General features: G+C 43.3%; 1 protein-coding gene across 2 annotated transcripts in view; it reads left to right on the top strand.

Annotated features, from left to right (window-relative positions):
- Positions 1–27,991, top strand: part of GIPC2 (GIPC PDZ domain containing family member 2) — a 56,288-nt gene that overhangs the window by 2,886 nt on the left and 25,411 nt on the right. The window contains exons 2-3 of one of the 2 annotated variants that reach the window (XM_075002735.1): positions 12,654–12,839; positions 20,294–20,474. In XM_075002735.1, the coding sequence (XP_074858836.1) occupies positions 12,654–12,839; positions 20,294–20,474 (367 nt within the window). The remainder of the gene's footprint in view (positions 1–12,653; positions 12,840–20,293; positions 20,475–27,991) is intronic. The other variant, XM_075002736.1, reaches the window with a different exon arrangement.

The following is a 27,991-nucleotide window of genomic DNA, read 5'->3' on the forward strand; positions in this document are numbered from 1 at the left end:
CTCAGTGATTGTTTTTTGGGTCTGGGGGCCACTGACCTGCAGAAAAAATTAATCAGGTGTCACACAAGTGAGAAGCAAAATAACAAACAAACCAAAAAACCCCTCACTTAAGTGATTTCCAACTGAAAAAACAAACAGAAAAGAAGACACTTCCCCCATTCCCCTTGCACATCAGCCCCAGAGCCTGATGGGGGTTCAGGTCTAGTACATTTTGTGGGCCCTGTAGGCTCTAGGTGGGACCAAAAATGAGGGGTTCAGTGGAGGAGGGAGCTGCCAGGAAGCAGGCTTAGGGTATGATGTCTGGACAGGAGAGTGCAGGAGCAGGCTGGTGGTTGGGGGTCTGAGTGGTGCAGGAGTGGGTGGGGGAGCAAGGTGAGAAGTCTGGGCAGGAGTGGGGGTGAGGGAACAGGTGGTGGTGAGGGGTCTGGGCAACAGGGGCTGCTTACCTGTGCAGAACCCCAGGGATAAACATGGCTCTATGCACCCCTCCCCCATTGTTCCCAGGGAATGCCCTCACTGCTGTGATTGGCTGCAATTGTGGCCAATCAGATCAGCAGGGAAAAGCCTCTCCAGGTAGCGCTATGCTACCCTTCCCCGGGGGCGGGGGGGGTGTGGCAGGGAAGTGAGGGAGGAGGGGAGTGGCAGTGGCACACCGAGCCACTTCCTGCCCCTGCCAGGCAGAGCTTGGGGCATGGATCAAGCCCCAGCTTTCCTGACTCTGGTCTGCAAGGCTCAGAGCTTCACACCCCAGGCCATTGCAGCCTAAATGCCGGGACGGAGTTGAGCCTCTGGGCTGGATCTAGGCAAGCTGTGGGCTGGATCTTGACCATGGGTCGGGTATTCCTCCCACCTGCCCTACCCCATTGATTCTCTGTTCCCATCAGTCTCTGACAAAATCCTAGATCTGTAGAGATCCAATGCTGGAAGGGACCTCTTGAGGTCATCTTGGCCATCTCCTTGCACTGAGGTGGCGCCAAGTATTCCTAGACCTCCCCTGCCAGGTGTTCATTTAACCTGTTCTCAAAAACCTTCTATGGTGGGGATTCCACAGCCTCCCTTGCATAGGCGATGCATGGGGGGTGCACAAGGAGCCACATTCACTCCTGAAGGCAGGAGGAGCCACCCAGCAGCAGGAGTCCACACCCCCCACCAAGTCATCCGCAGCTGCGGGAAGCTGTGGCAAGGTAAGTCCAGCTCCTGCTGCTCTTCAGCTGTGCCACACAGCCCCCACACTCTCCTGCAGGAAGCAGAGCAGTGCCTTGCTGTACTTCCCCCCCGCCCCCGCCATGCTGCCACTGAGTGTGGGCGTGTGGGAGAGTGAAGTGCAGACTCCTGCTGCTGTAGGGCCCTGCGGGAAGAGGTGGGATGGGGAAGGACAGAGCAAGGGTGGGGAGAGGCAGGACCTGGGATGAAAGGGGGCTGTCCCCGCCCCCTTCTCCATCCCAGTCATCTCTGCACCCATGGAAATCGAGTCCAGTATTTAACTATTTAGTAGCTAGCATTTCTCTGACTTACTTCTGAAAATGTCAGGTGGGACTGTGTCAAAAATCTTGCTAACATCCAGGTATCTTATGTACTTGTCTTTCTGGAACAAGACATACCCCTGAACACTGGTGCTCCAGGCACAGGAGGTGTTCCACTATGTCTCCATAACACCAATTAAGTCATAATTTTCTTCATATATCATGTCTTCAACTTCCTATGTGCTCCCTATATTAGTTGCGTAGGTATACAGGTTTCAAAGATATTTTTCAGACTGCTTTTTTTTTTTTTTTTCATTTTTGATTCTTAAATTTGGTTGTGGTTGCTAGTCCCTTCTCCAGAATTTAGCCGTTTCCCCTTGTCTTCATTATTTGAACCTAGATGCTCATTGGCTGAATTTTTGTCACCATCCCTCATAAGATTTTGTTTAAAACTTTCCTTATCAGGTAAGTCAGGCAATATTCACAGTTGCTCTAAACAGCATTTGTTAGATTTAGCCCATCCCAGCAAAGTAATTGTCTTTCATGGGAAATAGTAATAATAATTGATAAATTGTAGGTTGTTATAGTGTAAGTAAGGAGTCAGTCCCATATCTTGCTAAGTAACAAAAGCTTGCACATCCTAGCAAAAACTGTGATTGAACTCTAGAACACAACTGTATAAAAATGAGTTATATCTGCTTATGCTAGTGACAAAATTAAGGGCTTGTCCATATGACAAATTTGCATTGATGTAATGAAAATCCATTCAAAACATGCTTAGGTAAACTGCTGTAAAACTTTGTGTAGATTGATAAGGGGATTGTTTTCATTCTTTGTGGTGGATTAGTGGACATACTATTAGAATATTAATAATCATTTCATAAATATGATTATATGCTGATAATATTGTTTTTGTTTCCTTAGCTTAGAATTTTTGGAAAAGCAACAAATATTTACTTTCCTGCATTTTCTGCAGGTCTTTGAAAATAATTTTCAGAGCTTGAAATTGCCACTTACATGCACCTGATTTACTAATGCTATATTAACGTAAAACTGTCTATGAATAAATAAAAATTCTAGCCAGTAAACTGGCACAGAGCCATAAGTTGGAAAAACAGAAGCAGCTCCAAGGGTTCAGGTGTACAAAGCTCAGGGACCCAACAGTAAAAGGACTGACAAAATAACTTATGGTCTGCAGAAAGCAATGGAAATATTAATGAAGCCAGCAACTTCAGATGGACAGACAGCAGGCAGTTACATATTAGTGAAAGGTACCAATATTGACATATGCATAGGTTTTTGTTGGAGGAACAAGCCAGCATCCTTACTGGAGGGCAGAGGGGAACTGTAGCAAATGAGGACACATTATGGAAGATGGAACCTCTTGAAAATGTGGGAAATTTGGACATTTTAAATGGGATTGTTTGTTGATTACAGCTGATATTGAACAGACTGGTGCAGCGAATAATGCCACAAGCTGATCATCTGAAAATGTGAACCTACTAACATATTTTGAGTCCCCCTGGGTAGAGTGTTATCTCTCTGGCCAGGAAAGATGGGGGAATATCATGTGAGATCATCAGGGATAGGGTCCATGAGGGGATCATGGCAGGGGTTGAAATGTGTGGGAGTGCAGAAGTTAGAGTAGAGTGGTGGGGTTGTCAGGGGTTCAGGAGTAACAGTGTGAGGGGCTCAGAGCAAGGTATCAGGTTACATGAGGCACTCGGAACAGGGTGTTGGGGAGGGGGATGGGGTACAGGAGGCAGGGCAGGGGCCTGGGAGTGTGGGTTATGGTACAGTGTGTGAGGGTGGGGGAATGACTCTAGGGGCAGGTTATCTTACATGGCCACTGATTTTAGATCAGGGTGGTCTTCTGAAGAATTGATTTGAAAAAACTGTCTGAAGATCCAAGTATTTAAGGCTAAAGCTGCATGCTCAGATTGTGCACCTAAATATCTATGAAAGGATTTTTTCAGAGATGTGATTTTAGAAGCTTTAGCCACAAACTAATGAAATATCAAATTTTAAACTAAGTTCCTGTGGACATAACACACAACTGTTTTTGTCAGTAAATTCATCTTTGGCACAGGCCTGTTAAACACTTTTAATTACCACTTAATGTCTCTTTCACAGGTTTAATGTTATGCTAGTAGGTCTGACAATCTGGAAGTGTTTTCACTTTTAAGTTAACAGACCCAGTTTCAGGGGAAGAGTCATGAATCTGCAAGCTGCTGTTGTGTGAGCCTTTAGGAACCATCAGAAGGGTAGGCAGTGAGGTGAGGTTGAGCTCTAAGACCTAAGGGAAGCACTGTCTCTCGTATCTGCTGGCCATGGCTTCTTATCTCTGCTGCCCTGGGCAGTGTGTGTTTGCACCTTTGGCACTCCCCACGCCTGTGGGGCCTGTATCTGAATGACTGTGGAAAGTTCCCTAGAGATCTCGGAGAGTATCACCTTCCTTTGGTGTGGTTAAAGTGGTAAACAGCTATACCTGCTATTCTTTCTGAGTGGACCCCACAATTCACTGTACTTTTTGGCTGGACTACTGGTTTACAGAATCCCATATTTCTCACCCTGTTTCTCCAGCTGATCAAACTGGGTTTGGCCCCTATTATGGAATTTTTCCCATAGCTGTGACCAGCTGGTAAGCACAGTGATAAAACAGCTTCCTCAGGACAAAGTATTAATGCATGCAAATATACCAAGCAGAGACAGAAGGATGAAAAGTTACAAAAACCCACATACATCTTAGTCCACCTAATCCTTGTCTGTTTAGATAGTTTCCACCTGTTCTAGTCATCCTTCCTCTGTTTGAGGGGCTCAGCAGGCATCACTGGAGACCCTCTTTCTGTCAGTGCGTCTCTGAGTTTACAGGCAGCCTTTTTTTCAAGCTGAAAAGGTTGTTTTTCTGTCCTTGGATCCTGACAGCTTTCTGATTTTCCAGGGGGGATCAAAGATAGTTTTTAAGAGGAGATTCCTTGTATTGTCCATTTGAGCACAAGGGAATGAGGTTACTTACAGTCATTAACTTGTTTCTTGCAACCCAAAACTGTGTAAGACTGATTTGATTCTTAATATGCAATACAATCTATCATCTCCTTCCTAATCTGATATAAAACATAATTAACAAGTATATCTCCCATGTTCTTTGCATAGTGAATTAAAGGTAAGATACACTGTAAATCGAAAATGTATTTGTGTAATTGGTTGAGCTGATGCCACCAATGTGTGTAGGGGAAGTCTCAGAGGGGTAGCCATGTTAGTCTGTAGCTTAAATAACAAACAGTCCTGTAACACCTTAGAGACTAACAAGTTTATTAGATAATAAGCTTTTGTGGATCAGACCCACTTCTTCAGATTATTGTAGTAGGCAATTAGAATCCTTGGTTTATATAGCGAGTGGGGAGGGAAGAGGGGAAAAGTGGGGTTATGTGTCACTAGTAGGACCAGTAGATGAAGCGGATTAAGTAGGATGTTGAATAGTCTCAGAGAGGTAGTCATGTTCGTGTGTGTCTTCACAAAACAAAACATCAGTCCTGTAGCACCTTAAAGACTAGCAATATAATTTATTAGGTAATGAGCTTTCGTGGGACAGACCCACTTCTTCAGATCGGGAGAGTCCTGATGACTGAGACAATTTCCTCAGCTTTGATATTCTCAGTAATCCCAGGCAGACCACTTAACTTGATAGACACTTACGGAATCTTTTTTTCTTTCACCCTCCCCACTCCTTCTGACCTATTGAGCTGATTCATCAGTTTTTATTTCATTTGTTCTTTCTTTTTTAATTACCTTTGTCTCAGTAATTAGGATTCTCCAGATCTGAAGAAGTGGGTCTGTCCCACGAAAGTTCGTCACCTAATAATTGTTAGTCTTTAAGGTGCTACAGGACTGCTCCTTTGTTTTGAGTATGATGTGTGCTGTTTCTGTGAAAGGTAGGGAAATTAAAAGGGAATTTGTTATGGGAGTTGTACAAAATAACATTCTTGGTAAAATAAGGATCCCTGATATCTGCTAATTTCTATGGAAATATTGATTTAAAGTTGTTCCCCAGGTTACAACCCAAACACCTCTGCTGGGCTGAAGATCAGATACTATTTTTTGTTTACAGGAGAGGGAAACCTAAGTGCATGTGAAAGATAGGTCAAGAGAATATACAGGAACATATACATATGTATTTTTTTCTTTCTGGATGAAAATGTACAATAATGGAAAACACTTTGAGCTTGAATTAATTTTATGAAGAGTGTATAAGGAAGATGTATTATGGTAGCTATTATTTAAGTAGTAATACATTATTTTGGTTAGACTTTAATGTTATAAATATGCAAAATGGTAATGAAGTCTTTAACTTCTGCATTGGTACTTCTTCAGGATGTAACAAATATAAGTATACTTTTAACTGATAGGTACCATAATAGTACAATGTGTTATGTAAATATATCTCTAACAAGTTGCTTTGTACATGTAGTTGTCCTGAATAAAAGTCATTGTTCACTAAGGAAGATCAGCATATACAGTGTGATTCAACTTTTATTTTTGACTGGCTGACGCTCTTTCAGGCTAGCATAGAACTGAGTCATTTGCAGAAAGTTCTGCAGTCTTGCAGGCTGCAGTGAGAATGGCATCCAGATGAATGCTAAATAGAGAAACTCTGGATCATGTTTCTGAAGATCGTATATCTGCTCTGTTGCCAATTTTATCTATTCAGAGGTGTGAAACAAGTTACTAGATGGTTACTTGTCCATGGTTGACAAGGCCAAAGCAAGGGCAAAAATTGCTAAAATGATATTTCTTTTGTTTCATATTGAAAAAGAAACAAGAATTTAATCACAGTTAAACTAATTGAGTTATTTAGACTGAGATACAAAGCTGGAAATTTACCATTAATCTTTGTAAAGTCATTTTAAATTAGGCTCCCTCAGGAAATAACATACTTGATGCTGAGTGATTAGAAAGAATGATTATTTGAAAGTAAAGTGTAGATGATGGTGGAGTGATAATTAACCAGAGGTCATTACAGCTACTTCGTAGAATAAAATTGAAGTGCATTAGGTGAAACTGTAACACTCAGTGGACAGATTTCTGACTTCTGAAATCAGACATAGATCGCATCGGGTTTTTGCCTTACATGAAATGAGTTGGTAGTTAATTCCCAATGATATAAAAGCTCGTAGAGCAGTGGAGAATTGCATAGATTATACAAAAAAACAATCAATGAATGATGTGCATAAGGTAAAACAGACTCTGGAGTTTGTTCCTGCTAACCCAGGGGAGGGCAAATCATTGGATCCGATCTGCCACTGTTCTGCGACCCAGGTCAAAGCAACTGGTTGTGGGGGCCGCGTGCTCTTTGCATGCCACATGCTGGGTTAAGAGGGGACTTTGCAAGTTGCCTGGGTGTGCAGAGGGCTCCTTCCCCCTGGGACACATGGCTTGCAGAGCACATGGACCCCACAGCTGGCCACTTTGAGCAGTGTTCAGGGGCATGGAAGGCAGGGCGTCTGCCAGAGGTTCCTACTGAGCTGCTTGCTGGGAGCTGCCTAAAATAAGCACCTCCTGGCCAGAGCTTGCACCTAGCCCTCCACTCCCTCTCTTCCCCCTCCTTCTGCATCCCTGCCCCAGGTCACAACCCACACCCTCTGCACTTGCACTGCAGTACCGCTATCCCCTTCCAAACCCTGTGCTCCCTCATACAGCCCAATCCCCTGCTCCTGGTCACAACCCTAACCCCCTGCACCCTCATTCCTGCACCCATACACCTGCACCCCTGTCTCTTTCCCCAGATCACACTCCTCCCAGATCTTCCATCCCTCCCCCAGGTGAGAATCCTCTCGTGCATCCCTACCCCCTCTTGGACCCTGCACCCCTTCTTACACCCTGTGTTCCCTGTAAGCTCAGCACTTGGGCAGCCACTCGGTAGAGATTCAGGTGCTACCCAGCTGATTGGCAGAGTGCCTGCAGCCATCCGCAGCTGGGTGCACGTGTTTGTACTGGTGATGCACATGAGAACATTTATTCTGCACAGGGTTGGAAACATTTAGAGGGAACATTGCCTGCACCCCAATATCCTGCCCCAGCTCATAACTCCTCCTTCACTCAAACTCCCTGCCAGACACCACACCCCCTCCTACACCCCAGGCCTCTAGCCCTCCCCATTCCAAAATTTGAATGTTCTGCAGACCTCTCGGGTAAAAGCAACCCCCTCCCTTTTTGGTCATTAAAGCACAAAGATGGGACTTTGGCACGCAAAAGCACCGTAGCTCATGTTTGCATAGCTACTATCTATGCTGAAGGCACTACCTCAGCACAAATGCAGTGCTCAGGCTGTGCCGCTGTAGCATATTCAGGGTAGACGTACCCTAAAACAAGTAATAGCTCTATGGATTTTTGGCTGCTTTCTTCATTTTAAAGGACAGTAAAATACGTGGGGTATGTTTTCAATAATATTTTCAAACCTGTTCTTGCTACTATTTCCAGCAAGGCAATTCCAAGATCATCTTTTCTTTCTCCCCCCATCATCTTAACCCTATATTAACATGCCTGCTTAATAAGGTTATTGAGCCTTATCTCTACCTCCCAAAACTGATTTAAAATTAGGAATTATGTTCTTAAGATGCCAGGACAGAAGACTCATATCAGATATTGCATTGGCTCTTTTTAACCTTTGGGACGCCCAGTAATTAAATTCTTTATGCAGCCTGGCAGTATGTACCTTTCATTTTTTAATGAGTTGAGCTGAATTCCTGCACAAGCTCAGTGCTGAGTAACAGGTTAGGCACCTGACTGTGTTTTGACAGTTTAATTTGGCTGATTTTTATTGGAATTATTCCTGATTTGCACTGGTATAAGTGAAGTCTAAATCAAACTGACCCAGTGGGCTGCCACAGAATTTTTCTAGGCTGCTCAATGTTGATGGAATTGTTACAAGGGTGCTGAGTCAGAAGTTGACCCAGTACTTTGCTGTCACTCAAATCTACCACTACTATAGATTAACTGCCATTCTTAGGGGGAAGAAAAACCCTTCTACAACAAACTGCAATAGGAAGCTGCTGAGTTGGAATTCATTTGCAAATTTGACACCATCAGAATGGGGGTTGAATAGAGTTGTAGAATGGCTCACTCATTACAGTAAGTAATTCCCCCTTCAGGTACTCTCACCTTCTCATCACTGTTGAAGGTGAGCCATTCCCACACTGATTTAATTAGCACAATGTTACACTTCCATCTCTGTGTCCCTTTCTTTCACCTCAAGCATCTGAGGATGTGAGTTATATCTCAGGAAAGCTTATGCCTTAATAAATTTGTTAGTTTTTTAAGGTGCCATCCATCTCCTTGTTTTTCTTTTTTGTTTTTTTTTTAGATTAATTGGGATCTAATTAGAGGATTAGTTAACAAATGGTGCTACAATGGAAGGCTAATTGGCGGTGACAGCAGCCCCTGCAGCAGGGAGCAGATAAAGTGAAAGGAAGGGGGAGCTGAAAAGAGCCAGAGCTGGCTGTTTCTAGCATTATTCTCTTCTTCCAGAAGCAAGTGTAAGAGTAGGCTGGGGCTTCTAAATATAGAAACAGCACTACAGCTGATAGCTTGCTGGAACAGTACAAGGACACATGATGGGCGTGGTCTGTACTTATTATGGTGAGAGAGGACTCCAGCGGACCATCCCCAGACGGGGGGATCAAAGGTTTTTCTTGAACATTCTGTTGCTTAGTGTTACACTTGGGTAGTTGGCATTTAAAAAAAAATTAAATGCCCAAAAGGTTTAGCAGTTTCTTTGAACCACAGTTTCTCATGCAGAGATTGCCGTTCACTGTAAACTGGCATATCTCAGTGACTGACTCCAGTTAATCAACAAGAACAAATGTGCTTTCTTCTTCCCATGGTAAAAGATAACTTTTTTTTTCTAACTATACAAAGTAGGCAATTTTGCAAGCTGCTGTTTGGTAACACTATGCTGTTAGAGATATTTTGAAAATGATTTGATATTGTAATAGTACAAAATCAAAACTAATTCAAGGTCCTTAATGTTACTTCTCACAGCAAAAAGATAGTCCCAGAAATGTTTTGTTAAACAGTTTGTTTTGTTTGTTCATCTTTGATTGAGGAGGAGATGGGTTGATTATTAGTGGAAACAAAGCGCAAAATGAGGAAGGCCACTTAGAAAACTTCTTCAAGCTGCTGATAATTTCTCCAGATTCACTCATCTTCATCATGTCGCCCAGGACATGGTGGGATTAGGGAGAGAAAAGGTAGCCTGTGATGCTTCCCAGCAATGTCCAGTATTTGCTGTCATATGCCCTTGGCCTTGTCTGCACCTGCTGGGGTTAGCTGCCCAACTTCGCTGACTATCAGCCAGCACTGTCCCTAGGAGAGTGCAAGGCCTGGGACAACCCTCCTGCTGTAGGTGCCACCCTTCCTTTTCCTGCCCCTGCTCCCACCCTACTATTTCTCTGTCCCTATGCCAAGCCCTGCTCCTGCTCCACCCCATTCTGCCTCTTCATTCCCCTACTCCAGTGTTTCACAATTTTATGTGGCCATGGAACCCTTTTACACTTGAATGAATTTTGTGGAACCCATTCCCAGGCTGTACCCCTCTCGGCCCTCAATCGCACCCCCCATTTCCAGGCTTAACCCCCTTCCAACCCCTCAAATCTTAGCCTCTCCCCTTGTCCCCAAGCTTTACCCCCATCCCGTAATCCCGCCCTCCCACCCATGGGCTTAACCTCCTCTCGGCCCAAACCCTCCCCCTCTTCCCTAGGATTAATTTGCCACAGCCCCAAACCATCTTTCAGGACTAACCCATCCATAGCTCTGGCTGGGGAGCCTAAGCCAGGCAGCCACCTGTGCCTGGCGGAAGGATGGCTGGCATGGAGGTGTTCTGCTGGTGGGGGTGAGCCCAGCCACACCTACCACAAGGGTGTGGCCATTTGGGTTGCAGGGCGAGTGAGGGCTCTTTGCAGCTCCTTGCCCTTCCGCCACTGAAATAATAGACCTAAATTCAGTTGGTTCAGTGGCCAGATCCCTCCTGACAACCTGTTGGCCATTAAACCAATTAAATTTAGTTCTACTGTTTCAGCGGTGGCGGCAGGGCAGGGAGCCGCAGAGGAATTGTTTTTGCAGAGCCCTTATTTTCACTTTGTGGAACCTCATTTGGGAAACACTGGCCTACTCCATTCCTCCTGCCCTAATCGCACCCATTTCCCAAAGGGATGGGGCTTAGGGGTTTTCTGGGGGCCTGGTGCCAGCAGCAGTGGTTGGCCTGCCACCTGCATTCACTGTAGTGGTGGGAAGTGGAGTGACCCAAACTTAGCTTGCTGCGCTCCACCAAACCTGGCTCCAAGCCACGTTGCTCAGGGAAGTGGCACAGGCTGGAGCCGGGCTTGGGGCACTCTGCTTCCCACTACCATTGTGAAGTGGCACAACCTAGCTGGGAGAGAGCCCCATCCCAGAGGCAGCAGGTCTGCAAAAAAGTGATGGTGCTCAAAATGTCCAGATCCTGCACCTCTCCCCTATTCAAACTCTCCCCCCCGCCACACCTGCCTAAGGATCTGAGAGCGAGTTTGGGTGGGGGAAGGATGCAAGCTCTGGGAGGGAGTTGGGGTGCAGGCTTTGGACTGGAGCTGGGGATTAGGGGACGGGAGGAGGATAAGCTCAGAGTGGGAGTTTGGGCACAGGAGAGGTGAGAGATGGCTCTCCAGGGGGCTTGGGTGCAGATGGAGTCTGGTTCCCTGTAAGCTGTGTGCTTGTGCGGCTGCTCAGGAGAGGTTCCAATGCCACCCAGCTGATTAGCATAGTGCCCACAGGCAGGCTTGGATTTCTACTTGTATTGCACACTCACATATGCCTCACTGCACACAAAAAATATCCCACACAAGGGCAGGAAAAAAATCCTCACATAGGCTACGTCTACACGTGAAGCCAACATCGAAATAGCTTATTTCAATGTAGCAACATCGCTATTTCGATGAATAACGTCTACATGTCCTCCAGGGCTGGCAACGTCGATGTTCAACTTTGATGTTGCGCGGCACCACATCGAAATAGGCGCTGCGAGGGTACGTCTACACGCCAAAGTAGCATACATCGAAATAAGGGTGCCAGGCACAGCTGCAGACAGGGTCACAGGGAGGACTCAACAGCAAGCCGCTCCCTTAAAGGGCCCCTCCCAGACACAGTTGCACTAAACAACACAAGATACACAGAGCTGACAACTGGTTGCAGACCCTGTGCCTGCAGCATGGATCCCCAGCTGCCGCAGAAGCAGCCAGAAGCCCTGGGCTAAGGGCTGCTGCCCACGGTGACCATAGAGCCCTGCAGGGGCTGGAGAGAGAGCATCTCTCAACCCCCCAGCTGATGGCCGCCATGGAGGACCCAGCAATTTCGACGTTGCGGGACGCGGATCGTCTACACGGTCCCTACTTTGACGTTGAACGTCGAAGTAGGGCGCTATTCCGATCCCCTCATGAGGTTAGCGACTTCGACGTCTCGCCGCCTAACGTCGAAGTTAACTTCGAAATAGCGCCCAATGCGTGTAGCCGCGACGGGCGCTATTTCAAAGTTAGTGCCGCTACTTCGAAGTAGCGTGCACGTGTAGACACAGCTATAGAGGGAAAAGATTAGAGGCAATATTTGTCTGGGGTGCAGGCTCTGAGAGGGAGTGTGGGTGTTGGCTTTGGCCTGGAGCAGGGGTGGGGGTCCTGGGTGCAGACTATGAGAGGGAGTTTTGGGACAGGATGGGGAAGAGGGTTCAGGCTCTGAAGGGAGTGGAGTGCAATCGGGGTGTGTGGGAGTTTGGGGGAAGTGTGTGGAACGGGTGCCATGCTTACCTGGGGGCCGCTCTTCTGGCAATGGCTCTTGGGAAGGTGTAGGCGATGTCTCTGGATTCTGCTGCACTCATGCGCCCTCCTGCCACTCTGCACGTCCTCTGGGCCTGCCTGCTGCCCCAGCTGATTTAAAATGCCCTTCTAGTTATGTTAGTGCATGGCAACATAGGGTCTTAGTGCAGACAGTTGGACAGAAAATGGGGGTCCTCAACTAAGACCCGGAAGGATTTTTTGCTCCCAACTCTTGGGTAATTTGAATTCAGGGAAACAGAATTCTTTCCATCATTTATTTTCCTATGATAATGGAGCTTGCTATAACCAATGTAATATAAAACTCAAATATAATTGATTTGTTTCTTCTTCTGTGTAGATCATATTTTGCACTTTGAATACTCACAAAATTGATATGGACATGCTCTTAGGCGGGCAGATTGGTCTTGAGGATTTCATATTTGCCCACATAAAGGGACCAAAAAAGGAAGTGGAAGTTCTTAAATCTGAGGATTGTCTTGGGCTTACCATTACAGACAATGGAACGGGTTATGCCTTCATAAAGGTAAATTTTAACAGACCTTTTTACATCTAATGCTATAAGTCTTATTGTTTTAAGTAATCCTCTAGACCTGGAGCCTTCTGACCACCGAACATTCACCCCAATTAAAGAAAAGTAGCATTTAGTCCTGTGTTGGGAGATTTAGTTATTAGTTTGTTAGTTTTTTGGATATTGCTCGATTTCTAATCTTTTCACTGCTTTTGTAAGTTCTTGAGAAGGTGATGATAGGACAACAGCTTGTGCATGTGACAACAAAGTTATCCTAAATTTTTGTTCACAGTACAGATGGTACCCTTCCTTTGCATGAAAATAGACTTCATTGCACTGCTCCTTTTTGTCCTGCTTCTGCAGTTCTTCTGCATGCATTAGTAAAATTAATTGGAGGACAGCTAGGGAGAGTGGAGGATGGAAGACTGGAGAGAGAGAGAGAGAGAGAGATAATGGTTTTTTGTTTGTTTTGTTTTTGTTTTTGTTTTATGATCAGGGGCAGGATCCTTATGCGGTTGTCGCTTGGGTTGTGCTTGGTGAATTCAGGGTGTGGTGCAGATGACACTTTGGTTCAGACCCTACAATGACTTTTGTAAAATGCCCTGACTCTAGGAATACGAACATGGAACTCTGAGCAGTACTTTGATGCTTGAAATTTCTAGTACCTCCATTTCTGCTCTTTTGGATGGGCAATGACAGTTTTTGTTTTTGGGGTTTTTTTCCCGGCAAAAATGTCTTAAGGAGGGAGGTGACGTTTTAAAGTTCCTCTCTTTCAGAACTCCTGTGAGTGATATTCCCCTGTCTGCTTGGCTAGGAGTTTGTGGAGAGAGAAATGCCAGTCACAGGGATTATTACAGGCTGGGGGCAGATTGAAGAATACTAGCCCACTTATTTTTCCCCAGTGCTCCACCAACTATCTAGACCAGCTTGTTGATGCTGTAAAAATGAGCTGCCACTCAGACAGTGTAGATATTCATAATACACCAATGCCCTGACTGTTAACAAAAGCTGTACTGCTTTAACTGTACCGGTATAGTTAAAGCATCACACCCGCTTAGCTGGGTGCAATTGTACACATATGAATGTGCTTATATCAGGCACATCGACACTTAAAACACTGCATTGAGGCAGCTGTACCACTATAATGAAGATGCTCTACCTCTCCTGGAGAGGAGGTAGTTATGGCAGCAGGAGAAGCTTTTCTGTTGACATAGCACTGGCTGCATGGGGTGGTGGGAAATTGGTATCACTATGTCCTGCAGGGGAGCAGATTTTTCACACTCCTCAGTGATGTAGTTATATTAAAATGGGTCTGGAATGTTGACCAGGCCTCAGTATAGCTTATTTCTGTGTGCTAGGGATTGTGTGGATATTATCAGTAAAAGTCATAGCCCTAACTGACAGATTGTTGTCCTCACTGTAACAATAACTCAGTATACACAACACCTTACACCTCACCTTTCTCTTGTTCTTTGAAAAGCACCAGAATGGCTCACAGTGCTGACATTTAAAATGTCAAAAGCTCATTACACTTCAGAGTTTAACATCCTATTGAGCTGCATGAGACCAATTTCCAGTTGGCAGAGCTGTTGTTTCAGGCTGCCTGCAGACTCAGACATTACTGCCTCATTTTTCTTCAACTCACATTTGGAAGGATTTCTTTACGGCCATAACGCCTTGGTACTTGAACAAAATGACAGTTTATATTCCAGAATTAAAGATGGCAGTCACCTCAGAAAAGTGACAGTCCCTGGTTTTATGGAGAAAGGATTAGCTGGTATTGGAAGAATTGGAGCTGTGCTTCCAACATTGTGAACCCAAGGAAATGCTGTCCTGAGTTCAGTACACTTTGGAAAAGTTATTTTTGTTTGTTAAGAATGGTTGGCATAATAAGACTGAAAGCCCCAGGGGAAGGGGAAGTAATCTGAAAACCACTTCAATTAGGGATAAACTCAGTGGTAAAAGTAAAGGAAGATTTCTCTAAGATAGTATGTGCAACATTTGGCTTATACATTAAATCCATTCACTGTCTGGAACTGTCATATTGGAGGAACTGGAATGTAAATAGACTTAATAGATATTAAGACTAGATCGGTAAAACCAGCCTTAATCACCCAGCATCTCATGCTTAAATTTAGCATCGCCTTCAAAGCCCTGCTCCAGCCCAGATAATTAATCTTATTTGTACAGTATCACCTTTTCTTCCTTTATAGGTCTTTCTGTCCCTCGTGTTGTTAAGTCATTGTGTTGTCCCATATGTTGGGTTACCATATTTGAACTTTCAAAAAAGAGGACACCTATGAGATGGCGTTCATCTGTATCGATCAACTCACATTGTATTAATGTACCGTAGTGTATTTAGTTTATGTAGTACACTAATACAAAGTGAGTTGATAGACAGTGATACAGATACTTGCCCTCTCAGGAGCATCCTCTTCTTTGAAATTTCAAATATGGTAACCCTACCATACATAGGAAACTGAGGGGACATTCCATATGCACCCATCCCTATCTCTCTTCCTCATTTAAATCTCTTCTAAACAGCCTATTCCACTGCAAAGCCAACACACACAAGCAAAATACATTATAAAAATGTTTAACTTATTTGAAAGTATTAATAACACTGTTTTTGGCTGTATCTTATATTTTTTTAACCTGTCTCTCCCCTTGGGACTTTTGACAAGTACGTGTCACTGTTGCTACAGTAAGCTCTTTCATATCTGGCGTTCTATCGTCCAGAACTCTCAAATAACTGGCATTTTAACTATAAGCAAATTTTAGTTATGTTTTCCAGAAGTACAGTCTGGTGAAAGTAAATACAAATATATACAGCAAATACAGCATGGCTATGTCTACAACAGAGAGTTTTGTCAACAAAACTCGTGGAACAGCCACACAAAATATGTTTTTGTCAACAAAAGCTGTCAACAAAAAAAGCTGTGTAGGTGCTCCGGCAGGCCCCTTTGTTGACAGAGCGGCTCAGAAGATCGATCCGCTTTTATGGGGAGACGCGATCTGTTCACAGAAGTTTTATTGGAAAACCTCTTCTGACAGTAACTTCTGTAGACAGATACTTCTAGTGTAGATGTAGCCTGTAAATTTACCAGGTACATTACTACTGTTGGTAATTAAGTACTCTGCATACATTTTTGTTTGATTTTTTTTTTTTTAATTTCTAATCTTGTTTTTCTTTAGTGTTATGCATTGTTAGGTATACCTCTCTATTATCCAGAATATTTGAATATCCGGCAACCTGCTAATCCTGGGACTGCTAGATGTGAAAGAGTTTACTATCGTACCTGTGCAGCTCCACCTATGGCAACAGCAGTGGGTCCCCTTGTGTAGATAAAACCTGTGGCTGCCCACATTTTTAATACCGTGTCATCTACTCACTATATGGTAAAAGTCCCTGAGAAATTTTTGAAATGGAGTCAGTCATGTAAATAATTAAAAGATAAATGTTGTGGTCAGTGAGTGTATTAAATAATGGAGAAGGTGGGCAAGGAGAGACGTAAGTATCCAAAAGGCAAAAGTTGTATCTTTCAGTACACTTTGTTCCCAACTAGATAGAAAGCTTTAGTGAAAGTTTCCTTACAAAGGAGAGACAGAACTTAGGTGAGCTGTATTTAGAGGAATTACTTTTGTCTTTAGAGCTTTTCCTTGCATTTGGACTGATTTAGTATTCCGTTAGGAATTAATGAGCTCTGTTGTGCTAGGTAATTTGTTGAAAGTTATAACGTCTTACTGCTTGTAACAGTTTACTGTTCTGTGTTTAAAGGGTAAGTTTCTAAAGCAGATGACAGCAAGGTCAGCTTTTACCGGGGAAGCAGCAAACAGAGCTACTTCTCTTTTAGGAACTAATGGTGTGCTTAATAATAAAAACATTCATTTAAATTCAGTAATATCATGTCACTTTTGCAAAGAGTCAACTGTCTATCACCAATCTTATTATAAAATCCTATTTCTGTAGGTTCATAGCTAAGTGGGAAGATATATTCTGGAGTGAAAATGTGCACCCAGGAATTATCACATGGGGAGATGGACATTTTTAGATGCTTTGGACTATATTTTAATATGATGAGATATGAAGTTTATAGGTGTGCAAATTGGATTATCATAAACAGGAGAAATATGCAGATTGTACCTCTCTTGTCCAGCACCCTCAGGACCCAAGAAGACCTGAACAAGGGAATTTATATGACCAGGGCTGGGCTCACTTCCTGGCTTCTGCCAGCTCCTGCAGGCTGGGGTGGGGTGCCACTTCTGTCCAGGCTCCCTGCCACCAGGCTGCCAGCCAGGTGTCCCTGTGGGACTTCCAGCCCGGGGGTGCCAGCAGGGCTCTGTGCCTCAGCAAGGCTTCCCAGAAGGCTCCATGCTCCAAGCAGGCTCCCCAGCTTAGCTCCCCACAACAGGGCTCAGGGCCCCAGCAGGACTGCCTGGCTGACTGTGGAGTTCTCCTATCCTGACCAGGCTCCCTGCTGCTGCAGGGCTGCTGGCAGGATCCATGCCCCAGCTGGGCTCCCTGGTCAGCTCCCTGCTGTGGGCTTCAGGGCTCCCTGACCCTGTCCGGGCTTCCCACAGTGTGGGTCCTTGACCGCAGCTGGGCTCCCTGCCTGGGACTGCTTGTGGGGCTCCCCAGAGTGGGCTGCCATCAGGGAACCCTGCTATCAGCAGGGCTCCACTGCATCTGTGCAGCTGGAGCTCTCTCATCCAGGCACTCTCTGGGCCAGCAGCATCCGTGGTCCAGCAGGACCACAGATGTTGCCAGATGAGAGAGTTTGAACCTGTGATTAATTTCCTGTGCACTGCATTGAAAACTCATGACTTACCCTTTAAAATGGACAGGGAGCTATTTGAAAATTAAAGGTTGGATCTCAGTGGCAGTGTCTAGCAGAACCCTGCTTTCTTTTGGCAGTCCACCAGGAAGTTGTTACAATTAGCCCAGCATACAACATTTAATTGGAAGTAATACGCATCTAATGTTTCCAATCAACACCATTTAATGTGGAGCCTGATAAGCACACCTGGCTAAGTAAAGAAACTGCTAGATATGCCTTGTACTTTGTAACAAGAATGTGTGTTGCAGCATTTATCCTATCACGTTACCCACCGTCTGGCTGAGACATAGGCATACACACACACTAAGCAGGCTTTTGAGATAATTGTTCCTGGCAGTTGCTCCAGTTCAAATATTTTTGCTGTGGTGGTGGTGGGGCAGGAATTTCAGTCCCAGCTCTTCCTGGGAGGGACCTCCTTCTGATTCCTGTTTGTCCCTCCTTCCTCCACCCCAGCAGGGACCCCAAATCTGCCTCAGCTGGGGAATCTCACTTCTCACCCACAGTGGGCCAAGATCCATTGTGGGCCCCATGGCAAGGTGGGTGGGGGGCAGATCCACTTCCTCAGAAGGGGGGCGTGGCAAGAGCAGAAAGAGCAGGGCCAAAGGCAGTCAGCCCTTAATGCTGCCCAGATTGCTCTGAGTGGCTCTGAGGTAGGGGGGATGGGGTGCTGGGACTCCCCTCTCCCTCTGTCAGAGCCATGGAGAGTGATGAAAAAGCACAACTGTGGCACTTCAAAGGGGCCTGGAACTCTGGCTGCTGCTGCTGCTGCTTGAATAGCAGTGGCAGCAGTCTGAGCTCCAGGGCAACTGCCTCCTTTGCCCCCAAGCTTGTCAGCAGGCCTGCTCGCCCACACCATGAATGAGTTGAGTTCTTGGCAGACCCTCTTGTACCTCACTGGTTAGGAGCAGGCCCCTAGTGCACTATGTCTCAACACCATTTGGCTCAGTCGCCCTGCTGTCTGGATGGAGGGGTATTTGGGCAAATGTGAACGGTCTTGCAACCCCATGCACCAGGTCACAATGTCATTTGTTGAAATTTTGCCCCAAATGACCCTCCATCTGTATGGTCCAGTGCCTGGGTCAAATTCAGTGATGCGTCAACCACATAACCCAGTGTGCAGTGATTCTTTGGACTGCTCTTACAGCAACTGTACTGATTTGGTATGGGACCACTGCTTATAAATGACCCCAGCTCCATGGCAACCGTGAAAGAGGAGAATTGTCTCCTATCCCTCTGTTGACACCACTGGCTGCCAGGCTAAGTATTAGAACAGTAGACAGTGATACTTTATTTCCTATTTTTTATAAGCTGGGTGAGTGGATTTACTTCACAGTTCTCAGTGAAATAAAATGTACTTCAGGAAGGGGTTGGAACACAATTCCTGTCTTACCCTAACTATTCAGGACAAAAAAGCAGTTAAGTAGCACTTTAAAGACTAACAAAATAATTTATTAGGTGATGAGCTTTCGTGGGACAGACCCACTTCTTCAGACCATAGCCATACCAGAACAGATTCAATATATGAGGTACAGAGAACCAAAAACAGTAATCAAGGAGGACAAATCAGAAAAAAATGATCAAGGTGAGCAAATCAGAGAGTAGAGGGGTAGAAGTGGGGGGAAGGGTCTTGACCTCCCCCCCCACTTCTACCCCTCTACTCTCTGATTTGCTCACCTTGATCTTTTTTTCTGGTTTGTCCTCCTTGATTACTGTTTTTGGTTCTCTGTACCTTAAATATTGAGTCTGTTCCGGTATGGCTATGATCTGAAGAAGTGGGTCTGTCCCACGAAAGCTCATCATCTAATAAATTATTTTGTTAGTCTTTTAAGTGCTACTTGACTGCTTTTTTGTTTTTATAGCATATAGACAAGCATGGCTCTCTCTCTCTCTGTTACTATTTAACTTCAGGGTAATTTGTTGTATTCATATGTTATAGTTTCTTTTCTGAACTAAGAGAAAGACAGATGGGATTCATGCACAGGAAAAAACTAATACTACGACATTTTTAATTCATATAAAATTAAAATTTGAACTATAAGTCTCATATTTATAAATTCTGCCCCTAAGATGCTCTGATAATGAAAGTGCTAGGCCCCCGTGCATGCTTTGGATGGTTTTGTTTTCTATAACTCATTCATCATAAGATGCAAAGTACAAACTTCTTTTATAAAAGACATTTTGTAACTTTCATTTAATAAATTTCATTGTTAGCTCAGTGGAAATGCTGTGATGTATGTCTGTAGGTTGCATGGGAAGTGTGGGAGCATATGATTTTCTAAGACTTGTGTGGCAATTTTAAACATACTATTTAGAGTGCAAAACCTTTTAATAATCCAACATATGCTTAAAGTTCAACTTAATTTCTAAATTTCTAAAGCAGATTTCAAAATGCACTTTGTGCAGCACTTAAATGTGATTTTTTTTTTATATTAAATGCATATAATAGTTTTTGAACACTTGTCAAGACACAGTACATGAGAACCTCCTGTTCTGAATTCACTCCTTGGAATAATAAATGCAGCTATCTTCATATTATTAGAGTTTCATTCATCTATTGTGGCATTGAATTAGTTACCAGTGTCACTTGTTTGGTTATAACAATTTTGTTTCTAATTTTTTTTAATCTCACAGCGTATTAAAGAAGGTAGTCTTGTTGACCAAATCAAAGTGATATGCGTGGGTGATCATATACAATCCATAAATGGAAAAAATGTGGTGGGCTGTCGTCATTATGAAGTTGCCAACATACTGAAAGGACTGGAGAAGGGTCAGACATTTAAACTAACTTTGACAGAGCCTATGAAGGCATTTGGTAAGTGACCTGCATATTGTCCACCCCTTGAAACTGGAGATTGCAATGCCATGCCTGCATTGTTTTGCTGTTTGTTTTTCAAACAGTGAAATTTATCCTAGGTAACCTAGTTGCTTAGAGGAGATGAGGTGTGTTGTTTTTAAACTGCAGGACAATGACATTGAAGTGGAAACCTTGAGGATACTTTAAGATGCTGCCTGCAGATGGTGCTCTTTTGCTCAGGCTTCACTGTAACTATAGTTCAGTTTTATTTTACTTGTGAGCTATTTTCATTTTCAGTTTTTATTTAATTGCAAATTTCATGGGAATGTATCAATGTTTATTACAAAAACTTACAAATATGCGAAAAGTCAGTGTAATAGTTGACTTTTCTAGGTAAGTATCTGGGTTATTACCGTGGACAGGAGAACAGAAAAATACACAACAGATAGAGATAAATAAAAGAGTTTAATGCAGTGTTTATTTAGTGAGCTGTACCTTAGTGCATATCTTCCTCTGAACTGCCTAACTTTAACTGACTACCTCACATTTACACTTATGATAATTTATTATTAACATGAACACATCTATCTAATATGATGATGACAGTCACTAATTGCCAGATATGATCATCATCATCTGTCTATCCAATACATTGGGATTTCTTAACATAAACAGTATTTTCACGTTTGAATGCTCTAAAATTCAGGCAAAAATTGGTAAAAAAAAATTCTTGCAAAATCTTGGACTTTTTTATTTAAAAAAAAATAAAAAACCAAAACCAAAGTATCAAACTCCCAGAAGAATCCTTTGTATATTTCACGTCGTGGATTTGAACAAGATGCAGCTGAAGTCTAGAGCCCAGTGTACATGTAGGCTGCGTTTGCACTGGAGAGTTGTCGACAAAAAGGGGCCTGCTGCTGACAGAATTCAGTAAGGCTACGTCTACACTTACATTCCTCTTTTGAAAGAGGCATGCAAATGAGGAAAATTGGAAATGCAAATGAGGTACAGATTTACGTATCTGGTGCCTCATTTGCATATCCTTCTCTAGAAGTGCTTTCAAAAGAAGAAAAGCCGTCTAGATGCAGCTCTTTTGAAAGTAAACTCCATCTTCAAAGAACCCTTCTTCCCTTTTTTTCACATTTAAAAAAGGGAAGAAGGGTTCTTTTGAAGATGGGTTTTACTTTCAAAAGAGCTGCATCTACACGACTTTTCTTTTTTTGACAGAGGAATATAGAAATGAGGCACCAGATGTGTAAATCTGCACCTCATTTGCATTTTTAATTTCTCTCATTTGCATGCCTCTTTCGAAAGAGGAATGTAAGTGTAGATGCAGCCTAAGGCTGTGGCCACACTTGTCCAAAATTTCAAATGGCCATGCTAATGGCCAAATTGGAAGATACTAATGAGGCGCTGAAATGAATATTCAGCTCCTCATTAGCATGCTGCCTGCTGCAGCACTTCAAAATGGCCAGATTGAAGAATACTAATGATGCACTGAAATACATATTCAGTGCCTCATTAGCATGCTGCCGTCCATGTCGTTTTGAAAGTGCCGCTTTCGATTGCATGCAGCTTGGCTACACGGGGGTCCTTTTCGAAAGGACCCCGCAGACTTTGAAATCCCTTGTTCCCCTTACTCCTAATCCCCTTAGTCATATTTCGAAAAGGACCACCATGTAGCCAAGCCATGCACGATTGAAAGCAACACTTTTGAAGTGCCACAGCCAGCAGCAAGCTAATGAGGCACTGAATATGCATTTCAGCGCATCATTAGTATTCTTTGATCTGGCCATTAGCATGGCCATTTTGAAGTTTTTGGTAAGTGTAGACACAGCCTAAGTGTCCACACTCATAAAGCCTTCTTTCGACAGAATCTTGAGAGAACTCTGCTTTTGCCTCAACAGTGTTATCCCTCAAAAATTTGAAGCATAACTCTCTATCGACGTAATTCTTCTGATTACTGGGCAGCCCTCTTTGCAGATCTGCCATTCCGCTTTCTGTCACCAGAGGGTGGTGCAGCCTGACAGTTCTCTGTCAATGAAACAAGCTGTGTGTAGCAGCTAACCCTCAACAGAGGTTCAGTGGAGATTTCTCTGTCAACTGTAACTTCTGCCAACAGATGCTTCTAGTGTAGTCACAACCATAGAGAATGACTGTGACTTTCACATGTGCCCCAGATTATGACCCTAAACTTTAACAAGTCATTGTAAGGGCCTCCAAGGCTATTTCCATTAAATGCATATTGCTTCCTTTATCTTCCTGAAAATGGAAATGAAGGAATGCATTGTGTATTTAGCTCCTCTAAGTCTTGTGTATGGCATAACAGTGCTTTCTGAAGTTTGTCAGCACGGAAGATCATTGTGGGCTGGATCGCCTCATTCCCAGTGGGTGCTTTCTCCCAAACTCGTCATACTGCTCACACACACTTACATGCAGAATGGGTAGTGGGATTGTTTCATAAAACACACTGGCGGCATCTGCCTAATCGGAGTCGTGGGGGTTCCGTTTAGTGCGCCTTGTAGGGATGTGCTAAATCAAACCGTCAGCGCGTGTCAGTCGACCCTTGTATTTTGGATTCTCACAAGAGATCAGGGAGGTTGATGGGAGAGTCTTTCCTGTTGACTTCCCTCTGTGAGGACAGCCAGGCAAGCTGATCAGAGATACACTGATTCCAGCTATGCAGTTTTTGTAGCTGGAGTTGTGTCTCTAGAGCCTGGTCTACACCAAGGGATAAAAGTGAATATAAGGGTGTTAGGTCAATTTTGTAAGACATCCATCTTCACCACAGCATTCAATAGGTTTGTTTTAAGGGGCCCTTAAGGTTGGCTTTTCTACTTCCAATTTCCCTGGGAATAACACTGAAAATTGATTTTTTTTCAATGTTGACTTATGCAAGTGCAGAAAGCAGCATTATTAAAATCAATAGCCAGCTCACCAAAGCATCCTGTTGTGGGGCAGGCTTTGGAAGAATGGCCATTTGTTTTCAACAGCAGGCGGGAGCGACGACAGTGCACTCTGGGACGATGACATCACACCCCCACAACCACTTGCGGTAACCTTTTTCCCACAAGACATTGGCCCAGAAACCCGAAATGCCATGGCGCTGCAGGGACTGGACTTGGTGCCCAAAATGCACTGCTATTGCAGTTGAACTTTGGCGGTGTAATAGGAACACACTAAGCTGACTTTGGCTACGTCTACACGTGCACGCTACATCGAAATAGCTTATTTCGATGTAGCGACATCGAAATAGTCTATTTCGATGAATAACGTCTACACGTCCTCCAGGGCTGGCAACGTCGACGTTCAACTTCGACATTGGGCAGCACCACATAGAAATAGGCACTGCGAGGGAATGTCTACACGCCAAAGTAGCACACATCGAAATAAGGGTGGCAGGAACAGCTGCAGGCAGGGTCACAGGGCGGACTCAACAGCAAGCCGCTCCCTTAAAGGGCCCCTCCCAGATAGAGTTGCACTAAACAACACAAGATCCACAGAGCCAACAACTGGTTGCAGACCCTGTGCATGCACATGGATCCCCAGCTGCCGCAGCAGCAGCCAAAAGCCCTGGGCTAAGGGCTGCTGCACATGGTGACCATAGAGCCCCGCAGGGGCTGGAGAGAGAGCGTCTCTCAACTCCTCAGCTGATGGCCGCCATGGCGGACCCCGCTATTTCGATGTTGCGGGATGCGGATCGTCTACACGTGCCCTACTTCGACGTTCAACTTCGAAGTAGGGCGCTATTCCCATTCCCTCATGGGGTTAGCAACTTCAACGTCTCGCCGCCTAACGTCGATTTCAACTTTGAAATAGCGCCCAACACGTGTAGCCGTGACGGGCGCTATTTTGAAGTTGGCGCCACTACTTCGAAGTAGCGTGCACGTGTAGACGCGGCCTTTGTGAGCAAGTATGGACATTCAACTTCAGCTTCATAAAATCTAGTGTTACAAAGTCAACTTTAACAAATACGACTTTATTCCCAAGTGTAGACCTGTTCTGAGAGTCTCTGCCTGTTTCCCCTGCTCTGCTTGTGGCCTGGTGCCTCTCCATATGTGGACATCTTACACCCTCTTCCCCTACTCTGAAGGTATCTATAGGATGTGATAGTGCAGCAGAGGCTATTAAGCCACCTCTGTCCATACAAAGAACGAACAGTGACTCTTCATGTGTATAAGAGAATTATTTATATCACTAATCACTGTGTATTATTTTTAACAAGCTACTGAAAATTAAACAATATACATGTAACAACATTTCAAAATAAAGAAAAATATTTCCTAATTGTTATTTTTACCATTTTATTTGAGGTTTTTCCATAAACGCTTTTATTCGATTTCCGCCCCCCCCACATAATAATAACCTCTCCTGGTCCAGCCAAATCCCTCATTCTGGACCACTGAGGTCCAGAGGGTGCTGGACCAGGAAGGTACAACCTGTAGCAAGTTTAAATAATGTTTTTCTAAGGTATTGTAATCTGTGACGGATCTAGGAAGACTGTAATGCACCACCACGGACACTTGGTGTCAGAATAACTGCACTAATTAAACAGAGTGAGAGAAATGAAAGTTCATCACCTAATAAATTATTTTGTTAGTCTTTAAAGTGCTATTGGACTGTTTTTTTGTTTTCCTGGAATTACATTTTTATGCTTGGTGCTATAGTGTGGTAAAAGAGGTGCAGATGTTACCTCTTAAAAGAAATGTATATTTGTTAAATATATACATGGTTATGTATTTAATAGTAATTCTAAGGAGGTAGAATATGTTGCAAATGGCAACATGGAAACAACTGATTTTAATGTTATCAATTGATACTGAAAATAATTAGCTCAATAGGGGTTTGAAAAATCTTCTAGGATATCTTCTGCTATCATCCCCATGTCTACAGTAAGATATTGGTACTTGGAGAGGACATACTTCTCCCCCGTCAATATGGAGAATGTTATGTGTGCCAAATAAATAATGTTTGCTTTGAATTATTAGGAAATTGGTTTATAGAGGATTTTTGAGGAGATATAAACCTCAAATGGAATTATTGTCACCACAGCCCATTTATTACTTTTTAAAAAAATTATACAGCTCCAGTATATAGTATAGTGTAGTTATCAACGTAGCCTGAGTTTGTACCATGTGGGGCTAGCCTGGCACTTTAGGTGTGTCCTCAAGCAAGGGGTAGTGTTTAAGCTGTGTCACCTCCAAGAAAGCATGGTGACCGGGTGTCACACTTCTGTGCCAGGTCTGCTTACTCCTTACTTCCAGGAAAGGTGGAAAGAATAATAATTTACCAGCTACCCTTCCTCTCTTCCTTCCCTCTCCCCAGTACACTCATTGGCTCAGCTGTTTTGGCCAGTGAGTAGGAGTATGATGGATCCAAAGGTTTGCTCATTCCCCCAGCACTTTGGCCCTCATTCCCCATCAGTATGCTAGGCTAATAGCCTCTGTATCCACCCTTGCTAAGTGACGGATCTGGGTAACCTGAGAAAGAAAGAGATATTCTTGCTGTCCCTTCTTAGGTATGCATGTGGTCTGTGTTACAAGCTAGCCTTCTGTGAAATGTTTTGGCATCCACAGACACTAACTGGCGAAAGTGTAACACACATTTTTAGTTTGAATAGTGGTAGAATTAATAAAAAGGTCCAGTCAGTGTAACTTTACAGGCAGTATAGTGAAAATATTGGATGCCTGTTGCAAAGCTACAATAGCAACTATATATATCTCATCACAAGTAAAGATACTACTGGTGGGTGATAGAGCTAGTGATAGTCTGATCCTTCATCAGGAATGAGAATTTGAAATGTTTCTTCTTAAAGAGAATTTAACTTCTCCCTTGTTACTGCTCTGAGTACAAAAACTATACAGAGGGTTAAAAATATGCTGATACCACATATGCACATGAGTAACAGACAATACAGAACCAGTTTATTAAAATGAGATAAAGTAAATTAGTGTTTTAAAAAGTGAATTTTAAATTTGAAAAGTAGAAATTCTCCTCACATAGTCTGACTCTGAAGACTAATAAAGCAACCACCTGGAACCCATCTGAATAAAATGAATGTAAAATACTAAAGATTCATCTTTTTAAAGCAAGATTATTAAGAAAATGTCATAGACAGGGAATTCTTTTGAGGGGTAATTCTGGAAGCATAATGATCTCTTTTAAATGCTTTAGACTACTAAATTCCTGGGTACTATGACTACTTTTGCATTTGGAATTGTATTGTAATTATATTACAGTTTCTTACAAATACTCCCCCTCTGTATTTTTCCACTATAATTCCTCATATAATACATAAGTAATAGTGCTAAAGTGAATAACACATCTCTTGAGGTATACTGGTCGCTAATTTTATAAAGCAGTTTTCAAGAGACTATGCACTAGGGTGTTTTTCTTAAAATTTATAATCAAGGTGTTATTTTTTCCCTGTGCATGAGTATATAATAGCATGGATGAAAAGTTAGGCATAAAGTGACAGAGTAAAGCTCCCAGTGGCAGGAATTAAAGTAATGCAGCTTATTAAACTTATATAAGACTTTTAAAAATATACTGCAGAAAAGAGAGCAAACTACATTTTGGATTACATACTAGATAAAGAACAGTGCTTTTTAACTGTATCTTGTTATATTTCATCTAACTCAGTCATATGCTGAAATGATTTATTTTGAAACAGAGGCAACATTTTAATAAATGAAGAAAGGATTTCTTAATAAGTGTTATATGACAATTGTATATAATTGCATGTAAAACACTCACTGCAATGTGTAGTATAAAGTTTAGTGAGTGGATTTGGTGCTCATGAATTTGCTACTTAGTGCATGCACTTAATCTTTCGTAACAAAAAAGCAGTCAAGTAACACTTTAACAAAATAATTTATTAGGTGAGCTTTCATGGGACAGACCCACTTCTTCTGAAGAAGTGGGTCTCTCCCATGAAAGATCATCTAATAAATTATTTTGTTAGTCTTTAAAGTGCTACTCAACTGCTTTTTTGTTTTGATAGTATATTGACTAGCATGGCTCCCTCTCTGTTACTATTTAACCTTTCATGAGCACCAAATGCAGTTCAGACCTGACCCCCGCCACTATACCATTTCTGAGACTTTCTTAAATAGATGATGAGTTGGGGCAAAGGTTGTAGAATACATAGATGAGGACTAGGAGACAGCAGCATTTTTCACTTGTGAGCTGAATGCTGTCCTTAAGTTTCCAGAAGGCTAGGGTATGACCACACTACCACCTGCTCTCAATAGACAGTATTCATTTTGAGATTATATAACTACTGTATCATCTCCCAACTTCGATTTCTAGCTAGTTCATAACAATATTTTCTATTGTGTTTTGTCATAAACAGTGGGATTTTTGTTTAAAAAAAAATGGAGTTGGTACTCAGCCGGCTGCCCAGAACCCCTACCAGCCAATCCCATGGTTGAGGCTGCTGAGGTGCTGGTATTCAGTACTGGCACCAAACAAAGCACTGGTCATAAAATAATATATGTACTGAACTGAACTGAGTACTGTACCTACAATGAATT

This window comes from Carettochelys insculpta, chromosome 9 (genome assembly GCF_033958435.1).
Source record: "Carettochelys insculpta isolate YL-2023 chromosome 9, ASM3395843v1, whole genome shotgun sequence".
In the NCBI taxonomy this organism is placed as follows: Eukaryota; Metazoa; Chordata; order Testudines; family Carettochelyidae; genus Carettochelys; species Carettochelys insculpta.